We start from the raw sequence: 24,939 nt of genomic DNA, 5'->3' as shown, positions 1-24,939 counted from the left end.
ATGTTTTAGCTCTCCAACTCAGACAGATACGGGGATGTGTGTAAGGAGGACCATTTTCTGAAGGACAAACAGGAAATGATGACTGTCCCCTGCGGATAGCGAAGGCGTGAGGTGGTCCTTATTATGTGGCAGGGTTTTCATGCGGTTGACACACTGGTCAACCTTGCTCATGCATATTGTGCTGAAAAAAGCAGACCGCATGCCGCAAGATGAAATGTTTGCACCACTGTACTCATGTGGTTGTCCACAAAGAAATCTCTGACAAGAGGTGAGCACAGCTCTGTTATTAGGGGGGTAGTCGATGCGCTCACCACTTCTATTTGACAAATACCTGGGCCTGTTGGAACACGAAGGGGAGACGAAATTGGCCTGGGGGTACGACCTGCGCCCTCCCCACCCCTCCTTTCCCCTCAGTGCCTCTCCCCCTCCTGATCCCCAAGGACGAGGAATGTCAAGATGCGGCTGCAGTTTGAGGAAAGGAAAATGAATACTTTTGCCCAACAGCCAAAACCTGACTTATGGATTTTCGATGAAAGAGCTTACTGGCTGCACAAACCACCTGAAAAGGCATTCCAGAGTGTGTTATGGGTGTTTTGTGCATGTGTGTGAGGAGAGGAGAGACAAAAGAATCCTTTTCCAACCCTTGAGAAGCCATCATATAAATAGCTACAGTAAACGCCAAGCTAAATAACCATATGAGAAAAAATCTTGTTAATGTCTGAAAAGTGGCTAAACAGCCTAACATGCATTTTTCCACCTAAGTAGCTTCACATAAATGGCTGAATGATTCATTTAGGGTTATACATGATTAAAAGTGTGAAAATATAACAAGTTTTCCAGCGTAATAATTAATGATGAAAAGCGGCCTAATTATGCATGTAAAGCGGCTCATGGCTTTCAATGTGTTTTCCCTATGAAGAGGGGCACTTTTTCCATTTCTCCTGAACACTGGCACAAGCACCATTCCCAGTGGAAATAAAAGTTAACAGCCCTACAGTAGGTATTGCTCTTCAATGCTCTCTGGTGTAAAAAAACCCCCCTTAGTTTGGTGTATTTTTACGATGGATGAAAATCCAACAGTTATGTAACGCTAGGAGCTTTTGCTCCTTTCAACAAGAATGGGATTAATTCATCCTTGGAGAGGATAATTGTGCATATCCTGTTATTTTTGCCTCCTTTCCAACCACTTTCCTGTGTTCAAGTCATAACCATGGAGTGGGAATAAAAAGGGAGAAGAACACTGTAGTTTTCACCACTCAAAAGGTAGAGAATGGGAAAAGTGTCACCCTTGGCTCAGAAGACACACACTCCCCCCAGCTGAAGTTAGTTAACACCTTGAAGGCAGCAGGTTAGAAGCCTTGCCTCGTTTTACTGTACAAGTGCCAAGCAATACAGCAGTGTCTGATGAAAACCAAGTGTCAGTGTGTAAGTCATTAAAATGACAGACAGGCTTCTGACTGCAGATCAAGACCCAGATGAATTCCTCCCGTCTCCAGTCTCCCTTTTAAAAAATCACGGCGTATGACATCGCTCTGGCAGGAGAAGCCAGTTGGCAAGAACGACGTGACTACAGCCACGGTCAGTGCCGCTCGTCATGCCAACATATTTGCATGAGACAACACCGGCAGCAGCACAAGGACCCAGGTCGAGGATGACCCCCCCAGTGTGCAAATGACCCTGGGCCAGACGGGCTTGAAATTTGCCTTGTTTTTGCCTTTCTCCATCAATCACGCCATCCTTCACAGAGTGTTCCAAAGTGTCCTGGCCAGGCTACCTCCCTGGTGCGGCTTTCTCTCCTCTTTCGCTTTTTTTGTACAGGAAAGGGGGATGATCTGCCTTCTAAATTTGATCCGTAACCGTAGAAACCTTGAATAAGAAACAGCTGGGGGCTTTCAGAGGCAATGAAAACGGCACAAGTCGACGATCAAGTTGCCTGTCGGAGACTGCAATATGAAAGGAGATGGACCCAGCCACTGCTGCCACCACTAGCTCTGCTGTTGCTGCAGTCACTGGAGCATCCTGGCCCCATGCAAATCCATTTGGCTCGATTTATAATTCATCTCCAGCAGCATCGGGGAAAGTAATGTGGTTTAAATACTGACAGCCTGACTGCTCGCATGCTGGGAGTTTGGCTTCTTCCTAAAGCGTATCAATTATCTCCTCCATTTTCACCATTTCAAATGGCTCCCTCTGAAGACTTTTTTTTTAAATTGTGCTGCTGACTCTTAGCATGAGTTTCAAGTTTTTTTCGCTGATGTTTAAAAGGGCTTTGCCATTTCTTTAAAAAAAATCACTTTACTGACCTGGAGAGGATGTGGGGGGACATAAACCAAAGCTAAGGTTCATTTGAGGCTTCCCTAACAAAGCTTGATTGATGATGGGTCACCATTATCAGCTGGAGTTCTGTTTGCGAGGTGAGAATGTCTCTCCATGTAAAAGGAGCTCTCCTGTAACAACCTGTCTCACAAAGACAAAGGCACCTCAGGAGGCTTCCCATCAGATCTCCTCCAACACCCCACCTACAAGTCAATTGGACACGCTTGTTATCAACGCTTCCCCCCACGCCTATCAAAGCGCCCCCTGTAAATAACTTAAGGCCAGCTCATTCAAGGCCCTAGAAAAAAAAACCATCTACTCCACGCCTTTTGACCTTGTAAACCTCCAAAATGACCTCCTCTTGCGGTTGCACCCATCCAGGCAATGTCAACGCATGGAGGAGCACGACTGAGACCTGCAGACGGGCCTCCAGTGGCCTTGCTGACCTCATCTCAGTGGTCCCAGGTGGCTGCAGAGAGTCGCTGTTTACTGAAGCAACAACCATGTGCCCAGCCATGACCTAACAACCTCATAGCCCCACAGGCTCCCTCACCCCCACACATGCCAACCTGACTGCTAGGCTTGGATGCATCTGTGAAACCATGCACTAGTTGTGATGAGATTGATGGCCAGTGCCGTGTATATATAGAGAGAGCGGGTTCCAATCATCTCAATGCAATTACAAGAGCACAACATGCTAGTTTTGACTGAGCTCAGACTGGATGCCCGGTGGTGGTCTTTGAAGTACTTAAAAAGACACTAATAGGACGAGGAGGCAAGCCCAAGCACCTCCTGGGAAACAACAGGGGGATGAAAAAGTGCTTTCATGGCCCCCATCCCTTGTGGAAGGGAAGCTTGTGGCCGTGAAGTGAAGTGAAGTAAGGAGGGGGTTGGGGGAGAATCGGATCCAAAGAATAAGAAAAGGCTCGGCGTAGTTTGGTTGGGGGGGGGGGGGGGGGGGTTGTGCTGGGAAGGGGAGAGTAGGGAAGTTCCACACCTTGAAAGACATTTTCATTTAATGCCAGGCAAGAATGTCACGCACAAGCGACAGAACGCACTCAGATTAAAGCATGTCTGACAGGTACCCCACCCTCCAAACGGATTTGGGGACGTGCTTTTTTTTTTTTTTACTGTGCTCCACTCAGTACTGAGTTAAGGACATAGAGCCTTTGTGGCACAAAGAATGAGAGAAATTGTTTGATAGAAATTCTATGTACCTTACCATTGCTTTTGTTTGCTTTTTTTACAGCAGTGTATAATTAGGCTAGACAAGTAGTAGGTTGGACACATAGTCCAAACTGGCTTGACTTGCCAGAACCGTAAGTGAACTCTACCTTCATCTGTTGTATAATCCAATTACCCTGCACATCTTGTAGCATTAATAACTGGATGCAGGACTTAATAGTGAGCCTGGTTAAGTCAGTGGATAATAAGGAAATGAATGGTACAGTTTAAACTACAGACAACAAGAGCAGAGACCAATAACAACAACACAGTGATCCATGCCTAGATCTCCCACCATATTACAGTGTCTTACAGACAGCACTTTTCAATAAGGGGACTACACTACAAAATTAAACAAAAACAAGTCAGATTCAATTCAAACAGCTGCTGGGACGAGGGTTAGCAAAAGGGCACCAATGTCACCTTCAGCTACCATTCAACAACTGACTACCAGATACCAGCCAAGCAATAACACACAAAGGTGCTACTTCACATCTGTACTGAGGAGACCACAAGACCTCCAGCGTCTGTGTTTTTGGATTATGGCAACCTCAACTCATCCACTGCCATACAGTATATATGTATACCTTACAAACCAGACTTAACACCAACGCTATACTCACTTTCACACATAAGGATCATCTAGCAACTGCATTTGACATACTGGCTCCAAAACAGCAGTGAAGGGGGAAAGTTTAGCATTCATTTAGCAATAATGTGTTTCCACTTATGTGAATGCGCATGGCTTCCCAGGGTTCCGTTGCTTCCAGGTCAGTGAGTAGGAATATCAGGCCAACTCCATCTGTGTACTGCTGTGACAAACGACAGTTATTTTACGTAACCCTTTGCAGGAACTACCATAGAGATGATGCACATCTGGGTCAATTTTAAGTATACCTTTTAACAACAAAAACAAATAAATTCACCTTGGGTGGTTATGTTATGGATTCATTTCCAAATAAGGCATAACACAATAAAGTGCTAAGTTGATATTGATAATTAAAAATTCCAGTGATTATCATCTCTAACAAATAAACCCTATAATTACACCATAATTACATGGGCACCTGATATACTTTAGGTCATCCTTTTCATCTGAACAAGGTCTCAATAGAATGCATGCCTTCTAAGGAAGAAAGACCTCATCTCTTCTTCCTACTCGCAAATTGCTATGATTTCAAGGCCAGGAAGCTATGGGCACAAAACAAAAGTTCTAGAGTGCGTTGCCAAGTTTCCTGGCCTGACAACAACTTCTGTTTTTCTCTCTCTCTCTGTGTATGTGTGTGTGTGTGTGTGTGTGCTTTTTTTGTTTCTAGAGCACAAGCGCACTGTCTCTGTGGTAACATCTGCTGTTTTTATTACCTGCATGATGGAAGGGGGAAGCACACCGAAGAGATTAGCTAAATCAAATACCCAGATAGGACCCACCAAACCACAGAGACTTCCCCTGCGCTATCTCCAGCACGCTAAGCCAAGGGAGCTCCACAACACCCCCCTGCCCGCCCCCATCCCCCGTCCCACAAGACGGGACTGTGCAGCAAGGCGTGACTGGTCTAGGTCTCTGCACACATGACTACACAAAGCCGCGTGGAAATGCGTCTGGGCGCTCCAAGCGGCCCGGATCACATCCCTCAGCAGCACAGCCTCTGATTTCGATTGCCTCCGTCACCACCACCACCGCCACGGCACAATGACACCCCCTGTTCTCTGTCTGATAACAGAGTCACATTGCCCTAAAGCAACACTTTTCGTCACACTGTGTAGATGTCAAAATACATGTGTGTGTGTGTGTGTGTGTGTGTGTGCGTGTGTGTCTGTGTGTGTCTGTGACTTGTCACATAGCATTGGCATTCAAATACAAAAAAAAGGAACTGGAGTGAAATGAGAACTGACAAAGGCAACGTGTGCTAACGTGGAAGAGACAGAAGGATACAGCCTTTGTTTCTCTTCTTCACAGTCCAAATTCCCAATGAGAACAACAACTCTGCCATAGAGGAGCCGGCTGAAGAAGAGAGGAAACGGTGAGTGAAAACAAACACGAGCGCATCGTGTGGTTATCCGTGCACCTCCTCGCCTTCTCATCACAGCTGGAGTGTTAACACATCACTCACAGCTGTTGACAAGCAAATATGCCAGGAATGGCCACACGGTCGTAAAAACCTCCAAGTCAGATAAGTAAGGGAGGCCAAGGGAAAAACAATGGCTCAGGCAAACACTGCGACTTGGGGGGGGGGGGTTCTAACAATGCAGGTTTTCACTTGTCACAATAGCTAGTCCTTAGAAGTTGCTACCACAGTAATGGAGTTTCACTATTAGCTGTAACGAGGAACGAATGAGGTGTTGTCTATACTAGGAATACAGAACAGATAAGGTCCCAGAGAGCCCAGAGAGGAAGCTAACGCGCACAGAGAGGCTGAGACAATGCCAGACGAGGCCCAGATCTATGCACAAAACTTCACACAACAAAGCACATCCTCCCAAGCAGTAACTTTCATCATCAACTGTGTTGTTATCTTACTCATCTTTAAATTACTTATCTCACCAGTCACATTTTGGCCCCTGAAAGCTTTGTGTCTCTGATCATACAAGCTTTAAGAGTATTACCAAAAAAGTGATTCACAAGCAAAGCTTTGTGGCTGTGATTATTCTTCTTTCTAATTAGATCAAGATTATGGAGGTGGAACCAGGGGCAGGTTGCAATTAAACAAAGTATCGTTCTGTAAAAGAAGCCATTGTGTCAGGCGAATTAAAGTGAAAATCGTGAGCCGGTTGTTTGGCAACAGACAGATTTGTTTTTTAGCTTCTGGATTTTAGAATCTCACTCCTTACTGAAAAGCACTGTGGTTCTACCCCCACCACTTGTTTAGGCACCGCTGAGGCAGGGGCCACAGGTTCTAACCTTGTGGCCTGCTAAGCCACTGACGGACGGGACATTTCCATGACTATGGAACCACCAGATGATCAAATTCGAACGGCCCCCCAACCCCCACCAACTCCGTCTTCACAGTCCATTCACACCAACACAACCATCAGACGTGTGGAATGAATTCCACCCTGCACCACCCCCCTCCACACTTTCTAAAGTCCTTTACCCCCCCCCCACCCCCACCCCCCACTCTTTATCCCAGCAGGACATGCTTTAGGGATTCTCCTTGACTTTGACCATCTTGCTTATTTGCAATTCATCATCTCTCTTTCAGGGCTCCACAATGGCCCCACACTCTTTGCACATTGTCATTACAACGACACACACAAACCAAACACTTACTAACACTCTCTCTCTCACACACACACACACATATCCACACACAAACACGTATGCATGCATGCACACAAACAAGCTGTGTTTGCATCGTCTGACACAATTCTAGTTCTGATACACATGTCTGTGTATCCATCATTATATATCAAGCAATCAAGACACATCGCAACCTCTTTACTGAATCCTTGTCTTGTTGAATAAAACCTCTATTATAAACTTGATCATGACCAGAGCATAGTCATAATCTCCTCAGAAGAGTCATTGAAAGCCTCACAAACTTTCATAGACAGCAGGAAGATTAAAAGTCATGCTATAGAACACTAAATGCACATACGGGCGAAGCTAAAGATCTAACACAGAGTGGGAAAATCGCAGCTGCTCTGAAAAAAAACCTTTTATCTTGTCTCTTAACACCTCCTTTGAGAATGAGGGGCTATGGAGCCAAGAAGCCATTTGTTTCAAACAAGTGCTAGTGCACGCACACACAGAGGCTTTGATACAGGAAAACAGCCAACAGCCAGCAGTGGCATGAAAGAGGCAGATAAACAGATGAAAACAATGCACACAGAGAGACAGAGAGAGAGAGAGAGAGTGTATGTGTGGGAGTCTTACCTTTCAAGTGGCTCTGTGGTGCTTTCCAGGGCTGCGGAAGCTATAAGAGAAATCCAAATGTGGGTGAACGGCAGCTCTCGAGCTCCATGCTGGTGGGAGGCAGCAGTCCACAGTCCTCTCTCTCACACAACTCCTCTGCACACTGACTCTGACGAGAGAGGGAGGATGAGTTCAGGAACTGAGGGGAGAGAGGGGGTGTGCCTGTTAGGGATCTCTCTCTCTCTCTCTCTGTCTCTTTCTCTCTCTCTCACTGCACCCCTCCCTGCATGTCTTCTTCCTCTCTGTCTGCTTTCTCCTTCTTCAGTAGAGGGAGAGAAAAATATCTTGAAGAAGTGAACGCCAACAGGAATGTCCGCCCCTTTGCTCTGTGCACCAAGACCTCCTCCCCATCTGCCATCTAATTGCCTCAACACTCCCTAGTTGGAAGGAACTACGCTTTTGCACAAAAATCCTCCCAGTTACCCCTCCCAGTTTGCACACCTATGAGGAAGAGCCCTGCCCCCTGACACACACACATACATACACACACACTGCATGCAAGTTTCTAATGTCTAATACTTGCTACCAATAAAGATTAATTTAATTCAATCAAACCTATTGTACTGGTTTACATTATGTAAAATACCATAACATGTTGAGTTCCTACGTTTTGTAATGAAATCGCAGCAAGTAAAGGGTTAAATTTCACTCTGCAGGTAGTCAACTTATGCAAAAGCAGGGAGGAAAGCCACTCAAACAGGGCAGCAGTGTGTTTTTAAACACAGAATTTAGCGGCACTGCCTATTTGCAGCTTCCTGCGAAAAGCTCTAAAATAGGAACTGTGAATGGAGATGAGGCTGAAGCATTGTTGTCATAGCACCAGTGATGTCGGCGGAGACCTACGTCAATGATGACAGCCCTGGCCAGATTCATTTTGAGACGCGCAAAAAAAGCGAGTGAGAGAGGGAGAGAAAACAGAGAGGGAGAAAGGACACGAGACAGAGGGGCGTGCACCGAGTCTTCTTGCCTGGATTCCGTCGCTACGATCATGTGTTCCGCACAGGCAGCTTCGCATACATACCAATGCTAAAAAAAACCGCCCCGGGGCAAGAATGGGATTGCACTCTCCCTGATAACCAAGCAGCCTGCGCTATGTCTGAGACGGAGACCGGAGAAAAAGAGCGCGTTCCACTCTCCGCGTCTAGACTTTATGATTAAGGCAGCCCAAAATAAGACCATCGGTATGGCGGTTGCACTGGCTGCATCCCCGACAGCCTGCATCACTTGCCAAGGTTGTGACTCCAAAACGCTGTTGATTCAGTGGCTGATTTTCGCATGACGATAAAGGGTTTTGCGAGACTGCACAGGAGAGAGGAAGGACTAAAAGTTTATCGAGTTACTGTACTAGTACTGTCTGGTGATGGTAAATGCATTAGGCAACAGTTTTATTCAATTATTATTGGGGCGCATAAGCCGACCCTTATGCTTCCGTTCACAGCCCTCGAGCATGTTTGTGAATCTTTGTTTTGAGTGGAAGTGGAAGGAAATTGCATTCTAAACAGAACAGCATGTTATAAATCCAGTAAGTGGCAATGACGACTGTGTGTCTCTCCAAACCCGCAAATATTTCTGTAAGGAGACTCGAATGGGCTGCATTATATCAATTATCGTCACTTGCTTGATTTATTCGAGAGTAGTCAAACCACTCATCTCACTGGAGGACACAATAGTACAGCATTGGTGTTAACCAGTCTGGTGAACAATTTTACAGCATACACCCAGCAGATTAGCCTACTCCAAGCCTCCACTAACCTTTCCAAAGTTTCAGTCATCAGAGAGAACATCTCAGTAGGCCATCTTTACCCCCCACTAATCTCAATAGCAAACCCCACTCAACCCAGTGCCCTCAGTTCTACAGCTGTTCCACCACAGTTCAATAACCCGGTGTTATTGTAACATTACCCACCATCACTGACAGTGAGGTCAGAGTAAGGACAGAGGGTAAACACCACAGTCATGGAATGCAGGCTCTGAATGTTACACACCAAAGAACGGCTTCCCATGTGTCTCTGCGCTCCAAAATGACCAACTCCCTCTTGTTTGCTCTGGTCTTAAGGAAATCTCCTCTGCGCAAAATGCAATAAAGCCATCACCAGCTGAGCAAAGAGAATGCATTATCAATCTAATGCAGTGCCAGCTGGGAAAGCCAGTGTTCGTATTAGTCAGCACTCTTCTGTGGCCTGTTATTAAATTCAACATTCAGCCTGGCCTATGTGGCCCTCGAGTACCTCTCACTGGGGTGGTGGTAGGCTTTTCTGATGGAAAAGCCAGAATCGGCACCTGACCAAGATTTCAGTGGCGTATACAGCCAACCAGCTGTATATAGATACAGTGGATAAACATTGTCTTGTCGCCCTACATACTGTATCTGTTAAACCCTGTAGCATGTTTACAGAAATCCCCAAGCCTAAACAATGTGTATCCCACTTCCTCTTAGCTTCCCCATAATATGGAAAAGTGTGGTGGGATTGGTTGGGGTAGGTGGGTGGGGATGGGTGTTTCATATGTCAATGTCACAGAGGTTAAACTGTTGGGAGTTGGGCGATTTACAGTGTCTTCTCTCCTCTCTCCAAATGCCATGTCCGTCTCCATTTACATGATGATTTGAAACTGCTGCTGCCACTTCCCCGTCCCCACCCCTTCTTTGACAAACAAGCCTAATTACCCAGAGATGCTTTTGTGCAAGCTTGAAGTGCCCCCCCCCCCCCCCCACACACACACACCTCCACCCACTGCAATTTGACCTGATATCGCTGCTCCATCTGTATGCACAATACCGTGCATGAGCATACGGCAAACACAGCGAGCTCTCCTCTCCATATCGCCGCACAAAAGAACGGAGGAAATAGGTGGCTCCAGTTCTCTCTCCTTTTGTGCGCTATAGATGGCAAGCGGAGAAAAACATGCAGGCATGGCGTGGAGAGATGAAAGCCACAGTGGTGGCCGGAGATCATTAGTCTGGAGCATCGGAGGTCTCTCTCTCTCTCCCTCTCCGCATCGTGGGCCTCTCCAAAGTCTACATCAAACAACCTGTGTAGCTGGTGTACGCAGGCGCTCAGAATGTCCACATAAAAGAGGAAGGAGGGTATCTTGATAGTTGTAAGGTTGTGGTGTGTGTGTCTTTGTTGTAGCACTGCCAGTGGAATCTAAAAGATTCTGGAACCTTCACTAGCAGATGATTCTCATCTATATATATGATAATAACACTTGATATCGGCAATATTATTGTGGCGGCTGAGATTTCTTGTGAATCTCACCCTTTTGTGATCAACTATTTATTAGGCGATGAGAGATTTCAGTAAGAGAAAACGAATGTGTATTAAGGATGTGTTCTAGTATAATTCACCTTCTTTTGGCGGTCTTAGTGATATAGGCACATATTCAGTCTTTAAGCACTAAATAAGGTATTCTAGACTGTTTCTGTGTTCTAGAAAAGGCCTTGAGAAGGCCATCCGTTCTTGTCTACAAAATGTATGTTAATACAGGAGTCCCCAAGACACACTGACATTGATTCAGGATTCAAAAATCTCAAGGGCCATAACTGTAGATCTTTGCAGAAACAGTATTCAGGGGCATCACTGTGTTTAGGATATGAGTATTTTATCATGCCTGTGTTTTCAGATTTTACTGCTCCAGAAGAGTCCATGAGTCACTTGTTTTCTCCTGTGGTTTTGTCATGAAGTTTCCTTTTTTGATTGAGGCGCTCAAAAAACACACTCACCATTCCTGAGGGCCACTATGCTCTTTATATCCAAACTGCAATTTCAAAATCATGGAACACAGCCAAGAAACCACCAGCATCACACACTCACACTCGCTCCCACACATATACAAAGCCATTTTGAACCTGTACCACCTAAAACCTAAAACTAGTCTTTGCCTCAGCAACTTAGAGCACTTAATCATCTATAATTTATCTTTAACAGAAGGCTCTGGAAACCTTGTGAATGCAAAGACCACCACTTGTCGCTTTTCTCTCACAGCATAAAATCGCGTTAGCTTGCCACTCACAGCTGGACCCTCACATGCATTTATCCTCTCTACATGTACTCTCTACTCCTCCGTTGAATATGCACCTGGACGCTACAGGGTAAAAAAATGGCAGGCCGTGGAACAACGTCCACTACGAGTGTGTGAAATCCTTTCAGGGACAGCATCGAGCTTGAGGTAACTGGATCTCCATCTTTGAAAAATTCACTGTCCCCTGGAATTTCCCCCCTCCCCAACCTTTAAAAGGAGACTTTGATGCCAAAGGCAGCATGCACTTAACATTCATTAGCGCTCTTAATCTCGACATCATCTATTCTGCTTCTCACACATAACTTTTTAATCATATTTCTCATGTCATAATAATGGTGATTAAGTGTGTCATGAAACATTACTTCCTGGAAAAGGAAAATCATTCGCTCACAGCACACAGACAGCCCATCTGAGCTATGCGGACCGCTGTGTCAGAGTGAACAGAGCCAAAAGACGCAGTGTAACAGTTAAGTGGGTCATTCTTCTGCCCCAAGTTATCTGGGACAAGCTGCCCAGAACACGAGTTTGAAATCCAACTCTGTGCTATTTAGACACAGCCGTAGAATGAAAGATTTATCAAAAGTGCACTAAGGGAGCAAGCTCTCATGGCACCTGCTTCCGGATATGATTTTTCACATGTTTGAATCATCAGTCGTGACAATATGGAGACTGAGAGTCTCAATGTGCAAATTATTCATGCCATCATCCTCTTTAAGGAGAGCTGGTTTCTGTAAAGATGATACAGGCCCACAGGCTATGGCCTATATTACACTGAGTTCAGTTTGTGAAGGGTTAAAGGCGGCGATGAATCATCAGGACCTGGGGTTTGGCCACCTCCCTCCATTAAAAATTGCTTTCGGGCAAGATAACGCCCCTGCAGAGATGGGATGATATGGAGACATATCATCATACCAGTAACCAAAATTATTTTTTTGCATTACCATAGTATTGCTGAAATACAGTGGTGATAGTGTACTGTATTATAGTGATAATATATTAATAATAAATATATATGAAAAAAAAGATACAACTGAAATACACAAAATCATTAATACTACTTTGAGGAATTGTAAGCACAACCACACATGCAGTCCTGATGTTACCTTTACTGTTTGCTCTAATTGTTCAGCTTAAACATAGACACAATTTATTGATGATAATTGGCATGAATCAAATGAAATTGAATTCTTATCGTTATTATGCTACATGGCACTATGGCACGAATCAAATGAAATTGAATTCTTATCGTTATTATGCTACATTATAATCTGTAATTGTGTCATGCCTGCACACCTGATTAAAAATAGTTGAAAAACAACAGCCCTTGTCTGTTGGAGTCCACACAAATCTGCCTAGGAGCCAGCAGTATACGGCTTAATGACAAACTCAGCAGTAATCAAAGTAATATCACACCATCATGTACTTGTCTCATATGCTTGCGGGGAAATCCCCCCACGCCATAAAAACAAATAACCTCATTACGTAACGTGTATTTTGTTAAGGGGAGCGCAACAATGATTAAATAAACCAACTTGTGGGACAGCAAGTCAGCACAGATACAGTACACTTTGTTCGGCATGGCAGTGAGAGAAGAAGGAATGCCTTGTTCTCTATGGCAGACTAGATCATTCTCACAAGACAAACCTGGCTATCAGCCATTCGAGTGTGGAGACCAGGGTCTGGGAGAAGTATGCTCTTTCTCATGTAAAGAAAAGTCAAAATGACCAAATGATCTTACGTAACTTACATAGTTTTTTTTTTATTGTTCCCTGCTAGTACTAGATCTATAAATCTAGCAGTGTTAACAGTTATAGCATTTGCTGTATGCTGTAGATACAAGCCTAATGATAATGATAAATTGACCACACATTAAGAATGATATTATACTAAAACAGTATTAACTTACTGAACAAAAGCCTATCCCTGTGAATTCAAATGTTAAACACCAAAGACAATTAAGGAAAAGATAAAACAAAATCTACAGTCTATGAGACATAAATGGAGGTTTGATGAATGGCAAAAACAATCTCCCTTTCATCAGGAATGTTTCAAACTGATCAAACAACAGTAATTAAAGAAAAACAAGCACCAAAGCCTAACTTCAGCAAGACCATGGAACAAACAAATCCAGAGATCTCGATCTACTTAAAAATCAACACTGCCATGGAGCTCTTGAAGCTCTAGAGAAGTGGATACATTTTGATTTTGTTAAAGAGGGAGGCAACGAAATACAAGCCTCTGCAAAACAGTACACCATTTACAGCGTCCCATCTGAGAACTGAATGCAGCATTATGTGAACGTGGGTTAAAAAAATGAATAATTCACATTGGGCACTTAAAAGATTCAAAATATGCGCATTTCGAACCATCGTCTGAGCCTCAAATGACAAGGTTCTTTTTTATAACGGACAAACTTAGAAACACAAGTCAAGCACTGTACAAACAGTCCCGGCAATTACCATTTGAATCTGCTTGCATCGCTTCATGCTCGGCTGGGACAGTTTTGAAGATATGCGCCCACCTCAACCAGCCCCCCCCCCCCCAACTACCATGGCGAAGCAAGCAACGAGATACCATCTGTCAGCCACCTGATTAGGGTGGACCGTGAGGTCATGGGCCGAGGTTCCTCTGAGGTTATCATCAGCCAGAAGCCCGTAGAGGCCCAACCAGATCCAAACAGGGGTGAGAGACAGAAACCGAGACCCGGGAGAGACCCTCACTCTCTTCCATCCAAGAGGAACACAGATGATATCAGCTTTCCAACCTCTGAGACACACTACATCTGCTTGCAAAAGCCCCTAGCAAGAAAAAAAGCAACAAAAAAACAAAACACTGGAGATGGTTCTATGAAGACATGTCTGAGTGTTGGCTTCGGATAGACTGCCAGACAAGGGCTATGCTCAGCATTCTCGGGCCAGCGTTAAGAAATCAATAGAGCCAGCTGAGGCTTTCACACACAGAGAAGTAAAGTTGAGGGCTCCAGGCAGGATAATGTGGGAATCTGGCAAACCAGTTTGGTTTGGTTTTCCAAAGCTGATCACTGCTTTGTAATGGCATATCCTGCTTTATCTTCACAATCTATCATTACACCGAGAACAAGAAAATATATGTATTTTGTAAAAAGCATACAACTCGAGGGGTTCTATTTAAAGGTCAATACACCCTTTTTCAAGATCAGCATATGATGAAGTCTTCATGTTATTTTCTTTCTTAGAGGACATATGCGATTACATAATTCTAGACTTGACCAAAGACTGGTGATAGGATCCAGGCTTTAATAATGTTTCAGAGAGGGATGATCATTCCCATCATAAATTTCTTAACCATTATACCATCTGAGGGATGACCTCTCAGATCCAGCTATCTGAGACACCAAAGCTCTGTTTCAAATCTATGCCCCTCTGACAGGGGATTACCCCTGACCAGGACATTACCTGGGAACTGTCCATTCACATCGTATCTAATGATGATGACACAAAATACCATGGAATATATGGTCACAGGCACAAACATGGGAAAAAAACAGGAATGCCACTACCAAAAAGGACCAGCTGACCTTTATGTATTTCAAAAGGTCTGAAAGTAAAGAAAATAGGGTCTTTCCCGTGTAATAGCCTATATGGGGGTATATTTGGATCATTTAAGCATGAAGTAGCCTACAGTACAAGCATCTACTTATATAATTTTTGCACATATATGCCACTTTAAAGAATGAATTAGTCGATTTAATGATCAACACTTGTTCATCATAGCCTATACCCAACAAACCAGATGCTGACTCTAGCCCATGACTAGTCTGCTAGACGTGCACAACACAGTAGGCTAGGAGAACTAGAAAATGAATTAATTACCATCAGTGGAAATAATGGCAATAACAGGAGACTATGATGAGCAATCAATCAGCTAGTCTTAAACGTATGATGGCTATACTGAATGAATGTTAATATTATTATTCCGTCAACAATACGGACAGAAGGTGTAAAAATGAAAGCATCGCCGTACTCGGACCTGACAGATGACACGTGAATGATAAACTGGACAGCTCTAGAGATGGACAATCAATACGAATGTCGAATAGTAGCCTATGTCACATCTTCAGATAAGTTCGACATAGCCTAATTTTACTGTGCAAGTGGCAAAACAGAAGACATTTCTTACAAAACATGGGTTCAGTCTACATAGCTAGATAAAAAATGTAACCAATATAAAAGAGATGTTGGATGCAAGCAACGACAAAATAGGATGCTGTCATATCTAATAGTATATAAATAATAGATGAACATTGCGAACTAATAAACATAGTGTGGAATGAGACTACATTGCATCAAGACATGCAGATTGTGTATCCAACTTACGATTGTAGGCTACATGACGGTCACGGACATTCCACACGGTCACTAGGACCCGGGGGAGACGTTTTGTCGCGTCTAATCAAGCTAATTCATTCGCACATGATGTCTCTAAACCCCAATATTTGATCGATTCATGAAACGCACCTGTCATTTGTGGTGATCAGTTTCTTTCGCGGCCAACCTGTTCATAAGCAATGTCCTGTTACACTCCCGAACATGATACCCTCTGCATTGCTGGCACTACACACAGCTCATGCATAGGCGCTACCATGTTGTTTCTAGACTGCTGTGAAGGGAGGTGCGCGCAGCCCTTGGAGACGGAGCGCGAGTGGATCGCCAGAGTGCCACTAACTTAACGCACGAGCCAATCCGAGCCTTCACACTTGTAGACACTTTTGTAACTAGGAGAAAAGCCAAAACCGATGCTGCTAGATATAAACCTACTATTGCCTCTCATCCTCTCTCATTCATGTATGTCACGTAGCCTACATGAAGGTGACACTGAATTGAAAATAATTTGGTGACGACAGGGCATGATAATCAAATGGGGCAACATAGGTTACTGTGATATATATGTGAATGATATTTGCTAGGTCACCTGCATCTAATGATCTGAATTTGTATTTAGACTTAAATGCCGGAAATTACTATGATGTTTTCTCTTGGTGCATCAAGGTGATCTGATGTAGCCCATCTTCAAACAGATCGTGTACACGGCATGTAGAGGGATACCATACGTTATGGCACGTTTAGCATTACAGACAATGTAGGCCGACTTTAAACGCAAAATCTATCAGAAAATAAATCAGATACAGGCAAGTATGCAACCTGTCCAAATGGCATCCTCCCTTGATTTCATAGGTCAATTTCCATAGTAAACTCTAACATAGCGCCCTCTACCGCAATAAATTAGGCACATAACAGCTTCTCAAGGTTACACCCAGCTTGATGTGCATCTGTTATCAACTATCTGTTATTTACATTGATGCAAGACCTCTAGATTGTAGATATAACGTTGAAAATGACTGAGCAAAGACAAGACTGATACAAAAATAGTTTACTAAAAACAAAGATGAAAAGTACTGTGCAACACAGCTTCATGTTTACCTTACTGGTCGATAAAAATGTCATAGCTCCTCAGGTCAAAACCAGAAAAAAAGAAAAACACAAATGGTTCACACACTCTCCAGAAGGGTTTACAGCAATCTCCTGCTCTGACATACAAAGGTACAGTCCAAACAAAAAGCTATTTCAAGGTATACAAAACGATTGAGCAGTGCATTTGTATGTACAAAGTTATTCTTCATTCTTTTAGACAATACTCGAGCTCACATAACAGACTCAGCACAGAGGTTCCAAGGACAGGTGAACTCACATTCCCTACTTCATGTCAGTGATGTTAACTTAGTGTTCCTTGGGCTGGAGGGAATTTTGGGTAATCTAAAGTTGTAACCTCTGGTGATTACTGGTGAATTATATCTGAAATGTTGGCACTGATTTCCTCTCTGTTGTCACGGAGTACCTCTCCCAAAAACTCCCTCTTTTCCCCACACATTTCAAACTCACATGTAGTTCAATGTCCCAACAGTTCAACTTTTAAGCTTAGGCTCGGGATGCTAGTCAAACCCTTCATGGCGGTTCATGAACCGTCCTGGTGGACCCCCAGGCCCTGGCCTGTCCCGTCCCCAGCCTCGGCCGCCCCTCCCCCTATGTGGGGGCTGGTCCCTGAACCAGCCTGGTTCCCTGTGCCATGGTGGTGGTGGTGGTGGTGGACCTTCCCAGTCGTCCACATCCTCAGGTCCCATGGGCGGCCCGTGAGGAGGTGGGAAGTCGTCCATGGGACCCGGGGGGAAATCATCCGGGGGTGGGAGGAAGTCGTCTCTCGGGGGATGGGGCATTGGCATTCGGAACCGGCCCGGTGGAGGCTCCCGGTACATCATGGGGTTCGGGCCCCGGGGCATCATCGGAGGGGGCATGGGAGGCATGTTTGGGGGTGGCATGTCAGGCGGGAAGTGGGGCATGAATGGGGGTGGGGGTCCTGGAGGGCGCTGCAAGGGGATCATGCCAGGCCTGGCCCCGAGGAGGCCTCCTGTTGGTGGGGGACTCATGGACTGACCTCCTGGTGCATCGGACGGAGCATTCTCTGGAACCATCTGGTCTTTCTTTGGCTCCTCTGCAGAGGTACCTGGTACTACTGACACTAGGTGACAGGGGGAGGGGGTAAATGCACAGCAACATGGTGAAGCTATACGAAATGGCATTAATTAATAAAAAAAAAAATAACAGGAAAGATTGAACATTAGCAGGTGCATACATACATACATACATACATACAAGTATAAAGAATCTAAATGCAAAAATACTGAATTATTCAGCTACCTCTGACTCTGATAAAAATAGAAAGAAAAAACAACAAAACACCTGGCTGAAGTACTTACTTGGTGGCATGTTGATGGGAGGGCCAGTTGGTGGGGGTCCAGTTGGTGGAGGGCCAGTAGCAGGCAAGGCACCAGGTGGAGGGAATCCTGAATCAAACAAATGGTAAGGATCATCACAACATGTTGAAACATACAGTATACAATATACTCAGAGCAATAGAGCATGCTGCAGGGTAGAAACAATTCTTTCTTACTGGAAATTTACATCGCAAGCAAGACATAAGCAAGAATGAAACGTAAACACTGCCTCCAACTCTAATGTGTTACAATGTGTTCCATGCGCTTATTTATGTGTATGCTTCACACACACACACACGCACTCTAAAAATACGCTTTCCTCTACTTTTAATGGTTGTAATACGCATGTCAAGCTCTGCCAGTGTTAACCGATACATTGATTCTTCTGGAATTTTATTGCTAACAATAGCCAGACGTCAGTGTAAATTCCCAATCAGTTAATATGTGAAGCACCAAGTGGCAGTGTCTTACCTGGGGGAATCTTGGTGGGATCAAAACCTGGGGGTAGGAAGGGTGGAAGTGGCCCTCCAGGCATCATGGCTGGAGGTGGGAGCCCCATTGGAGGGGGGAAGGCAGGATTAGCAGCAGACGCCACTGACTGGGTAGGAGGCACCTAACACAAAACACAAGCACAAGAAGCACTTTTCAAAACACAGGCTTCAACAACACACAAACAGTTTCTCAGGGCTTCTTTCCCATGGGTTCCTCATGAGCACAGATGCTGCGCTATGCTGTGAACCACAAATGGAATTAGAGCTAGTAATCAATTCCAGTCTCGGATAAGGTGACTGAAGTGATGTGAATGAATGTGACACGCTGTCATGGAGGAGAGAAAATGTGTGTAAGCCCACCCAATCATCTACAGAGACTGAGTTTGCACACAAACACAGCAGACACACACAGTACCATTATACCACTTTGGTCTGACAGGGACCATTATATTCTTTGATATTAGTTGGCACAACAAATACAACCCCGAAACAGAAAAAGTTGGGACGTGTAAAATGTGAATAAAAACAGATTGTAATAATCTGCAAATCTCTTAAACTCATATTTAATTTCAAAAAGGACACAGACAACATATCAAATGTGGAAAATGACAAAATGCTGGAAAAGTTGTGTAATGATAACAAAAAATGCTGGAAAAGTTGTGTAATGATAAAGAAAACAAAAGGAGTAATGTTTCACAACTAATTAGGGTAACTGGCAACACAATTGGGTATGAAAAAGAGCATCCCAGAGAGACAGGGTCTCTTAGAAGTAAATATGTAGGGGTATTCATCACTCTGTGTAAACCTGTGTGCACAAATGATGAAACAATGTCATTTTAATCCTTCTTAACATGAAATTGTGAAGTATTTGGGGAGTTCAGCATCTACAGGACATAATAGTGTTAAAACATTCAGAGAATTGAGAGAAATCTTTGCAAACAAGGGAAAGAGCTGAAAAACAAATTGGATGGCTGTGGTCTTTTGGACCTCAGATGGCACTGCATCAACACCAGACCTGTTTACAGACCTGTCATTGTATGGGCTTAGGAAAACCCTCTGATAACCACTATCTATGTGCACAGATTGATGCTCAATTCAAAAACTGCAGCCAAAATTGTAACAGCCAAAACTGTATTGAGACATGATACAGAAAAAAACACTGTCTTATCTGGGCCTAAAATGGACTGAGGTAACATGGGGAAAGGTCCTGTGGATAGACCAATTAAAATTTGGACCATTTTTTTTTTTTTTGGAAATCATGGACTCATCTGGGCTAAACAGAAGAGGGCCTATCCAAGTATCCAACCTATCCAACTTGTTTTAGTGCTCAGATTGAAACCCAACATATATGTCGGTGTGGAAGAGCATTAGTGCCTACAGCATGGGCATCTTGCACATTTGGCAAAGCACAATCAATTTTGAATGATATATACAGGTTTTGAGCAACATATACTGCCATCCAGGCAATGTTTTTTTCCAGGGAAGACCTTGAATATTTCAGGAAAACAATGCCAAAATGAATTCTGCACATATGTAAACATTATTTCTCCCTACAGGAAGAGTCCAGGTATTAAAATAGCCTGTCTGCAGTCCAGATTTGTCAAATTAGGTGCATAATGGAATGAAAAACATGACTAAGAATACCCCATACTGTTGAGCAACTGAAATCCTATATTGGGGAGTAATGGGACAACATTTCATTCTTAAAACTCTAGCAACTGGTTTCCTCAGTTCTTAAACATTTACAGAACTTTGTTAAATAAAGAGGTGAAGCTGCACAGTGGTAAACTTTTTTGAAACATGTTGCTGGCATCAAATTCAAAATTAACATATATTTCCATGAAATAATCAAAAATTTCATTTTTTTGATATGATGTCTGTTCTTTTTGGTGTTAAATATGTGGTTACGAGACTTGTATATTATCACATTCTGTTTTTATTTCCATTTTACTCTACGTCCCAACTTTTTCTGATTTGGGGTTGTATGTCCATCATTCTTAGTTAGGGAAAGTTAGGCTTTTTTTTCGCCAATCTGCAAAAAAAATTCTTACCAATAGCTTTTTTTACTATGTGTTCCTATAGGTGTCTAGTAACACCTCCCAATTTATCCACGGCCAAATCCTCGGGGAAACACCTGGAGAGCCCATCAAGTTTGGGGTGCCCAGAGAGACTGGGCGAAAATAATGAAAACATTTTGTTGACCAATATTAGCTTTTGAGATGTCTAACTAGGGGGTTTTAGGGGTGCTGAATCTATCCCAGCCATACATTTTGAGTAAAAATTACTCCAAGTCCATAAAAAATCCATAACAAGTGGTTTTATTGAACAATTACAAAACAAAACTTTCTTAATCAGTTTAAAATTTAACAAACCTCATCCCTCAACTCCCCCGCACTTTCTCACTCCTGTTATCTTCTGGCTGGTTGATGTTCTGGCAAGAGTTACCATGACAGTTCCAACAAGCAGAAATACACTTGACTCCTTGTTTTTTACAGAAGCACCTGAGAGTGTCACAGACGCCTGCACAGTTGCAGCTGACAAACTTCAGAAGGTAGTCTGGTGCAATGGGATCTGGTGTGACTGGTGCATAATCATGTTCTCTTTGTTTCTATCCACATTCAAGGACATCTAGTGATGGATTTTGTAGCAGTAGCCAATCTCTGGTCTGGAGATATGCCCGCAGAGTGCTATGCTGCACCTCCTGTAGTCGGAGGTAGTTTCTAAGGCTTGACACTAGTTATGTTGTCCTCATGAGTTTTACATGTTGCTCACTGTCCACCCTCAACGTTGGACACTCTTTTCTCTCTCTATCTATCTCTCTCTCTCACACACACACACATCTATGCACATTGACTCTCTCACAAACACATTCACAACCACCCACCCACCCACACCCACATCTATGCACATTGACTCTCTCACAAACACATTCACAACCACCCACCAACCCACACCCACACAAACACATATGCACACACTTACAAATAAAGTTCACACCTTCACTGATACGGTCTCTCTCTCTCACACACACGCACAAATACACACACATGCAAAATGTCCTCTCACACATACACCATGTTGAGACAAAACTATCTGTGATTATAGTACCAGTGTATTACATGCAAAGTGTGTGTGTGTGTGTGTGAGAGAAAGAGCGAGTCCAATGCGGCGTGGACGGTGATCAACAAAATGTAAAACTCATGAGGATTAACGGAGTTAATATTTTTGTAAATATGTTATTATATCTTTTCATGGGACAACACTGAAGAGATGACGCTTTTCTAGAATGTAAAGTAGTCGTTGTACAGCTTGTATAACAGTGTAAATTTACTATCCCCTCAAAATAACACAACAAGCAGCCATTAATGTCTAAACCGCTTGTGAGTACACCCCTGAAGTGAAAGTGTCCAAATTGGGCCCAATTAGCCATTTTCCCTCCCCGGTGTCATGTGACTCGTTAGTGTTACAAGTTCTCAGGTGTGAATGGGGAGCAGGTGTGTTAAATGTGGTGTTATCGCTCTCTCACACGCTCATACTGGTCACTGGAAATTCAACATGGCACCTCATGGCAAAGAACTCTCTGAGGTTCTGAAAAAAATAATTGTTGCTCTACATAAAGATGGCTAGGATATAGGAAGATTGCCAACACCCTGAAGCTGAGCTGCAGCACGGTGGCCAAGACCATACAGCGGTTTAACAGGACAGGTTCCACTCAGAACAGGCCTCGCCATGCCCGACCAAAGAAGTTGAGTGCACATGCTCAGCGTCATATCCAGATGTTGTCTTTGGAAAATAGACGTATGAGCGATGCCAGCATTGCTGCAGAGGTTGAAGGGGTGGGGGTCAGCCTGTCAGTGCTCAGATCATACACCGCACACTGCATCAAATTGGTCTGCATGGCTGTCGTCCCAGAAGGAAGCCTCTTCTAAAGATAATGCACAAGAAAGCCCGCAAACAGTTTGCTGAAGACAAGGAGACCAAGGACATGGATAACTGTAACCATGTCCTGTGGTCTGATGAGACCAAGATAAACTTATTTGATTCAGATGGTGTCAAGTGTGCGTGGCGGGAACCAGGTGAGGAGTACAAAGACAAGTGTGTCTTGCCTACAGTCAAGAATGATGGTGGGAGTGTCATGGTCTGGGGCTGCATTAGTGCTGCACTGGGGAGCTACAGTTCATTGAGGGAACCATGAATGCCAACATGTACTGTGACATACTGAAGCAGAACATGATCCCCTCCCTCGGAAACTGGGCCGTAGGGCAGTATTCCAGAATGATAACGACCCCAAACACACCTCCAAGATGACCACTGCCTCGCTAAAGAAGCTGAGGGTAAAGGTGATGGACTGGCCAAGCATTATTCCAGACCTAAACCCTATTGAGCATCTGCGGGGCATCCTCAAATGGAAGGTGGAGGAGTGCAAGGTCTCGAACATCCACCAGCTCCATGATGTCACCATGGAGTGGAAGAGGATTCCAGTGGCAACCTGTGAAGCTCTGGTGAATTCCATGGCCAAGAGGGTTAAGGCACTGCTGGAAAATAATGGTGGCCACACAAAATATTAACACTTTAGGCACAATTTGGACATTTTCACTTAGGGGTGTACTCACTTTTGGTGCCAGCGGTTTAGACATTAATGGTTGAGTTATTTTGAGGGGACAGCACATGTACACTGTTATACAAGCTGTACACTCACTACTTTACATTGTAGCAAAGTGTTATTTCTTCAGTGTTGTCCCATGAAAAGATATAATAAAATATTTACAAAAATATTAACTCAGTTAATCCTCATGAGTTTTACATTTTGTTGATCACCATCCACTCTCCGCATTGGACTCTCTCTCTCTCTCTCTCTCTCTCTCTCACACACACACACACACACACACATACTTTGTGTGTAACACACTGGTACTATAATCACAGATAGTTTTGTCTCAACATGGTGTGTATGAGAAAGGACATTTTGTAAGTGTGTGCATATGTGTTTGTGTGGGTGGGTGGTTGGTTGTGAATGTGTTTGTGAGAGAGTCAATGTGCATAAATGTGTGTGTGTGTGTGAGAGAGAGAGATAGATAGAGAGAGAAAAGAGTGTCCAACGTTGAGGGTGGACAGTGAGCAACATGAAAAACTCATGAGGACAACATAACTAGTGTCAAGCCTTAGAAACTACCTCCGACTACAGGAGGTGCAGCATAGCACTCTCTGCGGGCATATCTCCAGACCAGAGATTGGCTACTGCTACAAAATCCATCACTAGATGTCCTTGAGTGTGGATAGAAACAAGGAGAACATGATTATGCACCAGTCACACCAGATCCTATTGCACCAGACTACCTTCTGAAGTTTGTCAGCTACAACTGTGCAGGCGTCTGTGACACTCTCAGGTGCTTCTGTAAAAAGCAATGAGTCAAGTGTATTTCTGCTTGTTGGAACTGTCATGGTAACATTTGCCAGAACATCAACCAGCCAGAAAATAACAGGAGTGAGGAAGTGCAGGGGAGTTGAGGGATGAGGTTTGTTAAATTTTAAACTGATTAAGAAAGTTTTGTTTTGTAATTGTTCAATAAAACCACTTGTTATGGATTTTTTATGGACTTGGAGTAATTTTTACTCAAAACTTATGGCTGGGATAGATTCAGCACCCCTAAAAACCCCTAGTTAGACATCTCAAAAGCTAATATTTGTCAACAAAATGTTTTCATTATTTTCGCCCAGTCCCTCTGGGCACCCCAAACTTGATGGGCTCTCCAGGTGTTTCCCCGAGGATTTGGCCGTGGATAAATTAAGAGGTGTTACTAGACACCTATAGGAACACATAGTAAAAAAAGCTATTGGTAAGAATTTTTTTTGCAGATTGGCGGAAAAAAAGCCTAACTTTCCCTAACTATCTAGTGTACCAACGATGTGCTTAAAGCATGCAAAAGCAAAGCCATCACCTGGTGCTCCTAGGCTACTCATATTAAATTTAAACATCTGCTCATCTGACACACATGCATGTAAGTATGCACACAGACTTTCAACCCCATTACCTACATTTGTTTAATGAAAATCATTCCTTATTGAGTCTTTAAATCCCAACTGCCAATGCTTAAACACACATGGTCAGTCACACTGGATTCCTTCCCTAAATGTAACATTTGCAAACATTGCTGGAAAAATACTCA

General features: G+C 43.7%; 2 protein-coding genes across 3 annotated transcripts in view; both read right to left on the bottom strand.

Moving 5' to 3' along the window:
• The window catches only part of LOC143121806 (rho guanine nucleotide exchange factor TIAM1-like), a 46,910-nt gene extending 39,013 nt beyond the window's left edge, over positions 1-7,897 (bottom strand). For both annotated transcript variants that reach the window (XM_076282419.1, XM_076282416.1), the window contains exon 1: positions 7,415-7,897. The gene's annotated coding sequence lies outside the window, so the exon portion shown is untranslated. The remainder of the gene's footprint in view (positions 1-7,414) is intronic.
• An 8,970-nt stretch (positions 7,898-16,867) lies between these two features.
• The window catches only part of LOC143121807 (SR-related and CTD-associated factor 4-like), a 30,107-nt gene continuing 22,035 nt past the window's right edge, over positions 16,868-24,939 (bottom strand). The window contains exons 17-19 of the mRNA XM_076282420.1: positions 18,753-18,894; positions 18,264-18,350; positions 16,868-18,025 (exon numbers count right to left, since the gene is read on the bottom strand). Of these exons, the coding sequence (XP_076138535.1) occupies positions 17,442-18,025; positions 18,264-18,350; positions 18,753-18,894 (813 nt within the window). The 3' untranslated portion in view covers positions 16,868-17,441. The remainder of the gene's footprint in view (positions 18,026-18,263; positions 18,351-18,752; positions 18,895-24,939) is intronic.

This window comes from Alosa pseudoharengus, unplaced genomic scaffold, assembly GCF_046254945.1.
Source record: "Alosa pseudoharengus isolate Yale_2024_CS ecotype anadromous, Long Island Sound unplaced genomic scaffold, YU_APseudo_1.1 YU_APseudo_1.1_scf_13, whole genome shotgun sequence".
Lineage (NCBI taxonomy): Eukaryota > Metazoa > Chordata > Actinopteri > Clupeiformes > Clupeidae > Alosa > Alosa pseudoharengus.
This window is presented reverse-complemented; position numbering and strand designations above follow the sequence as displayed.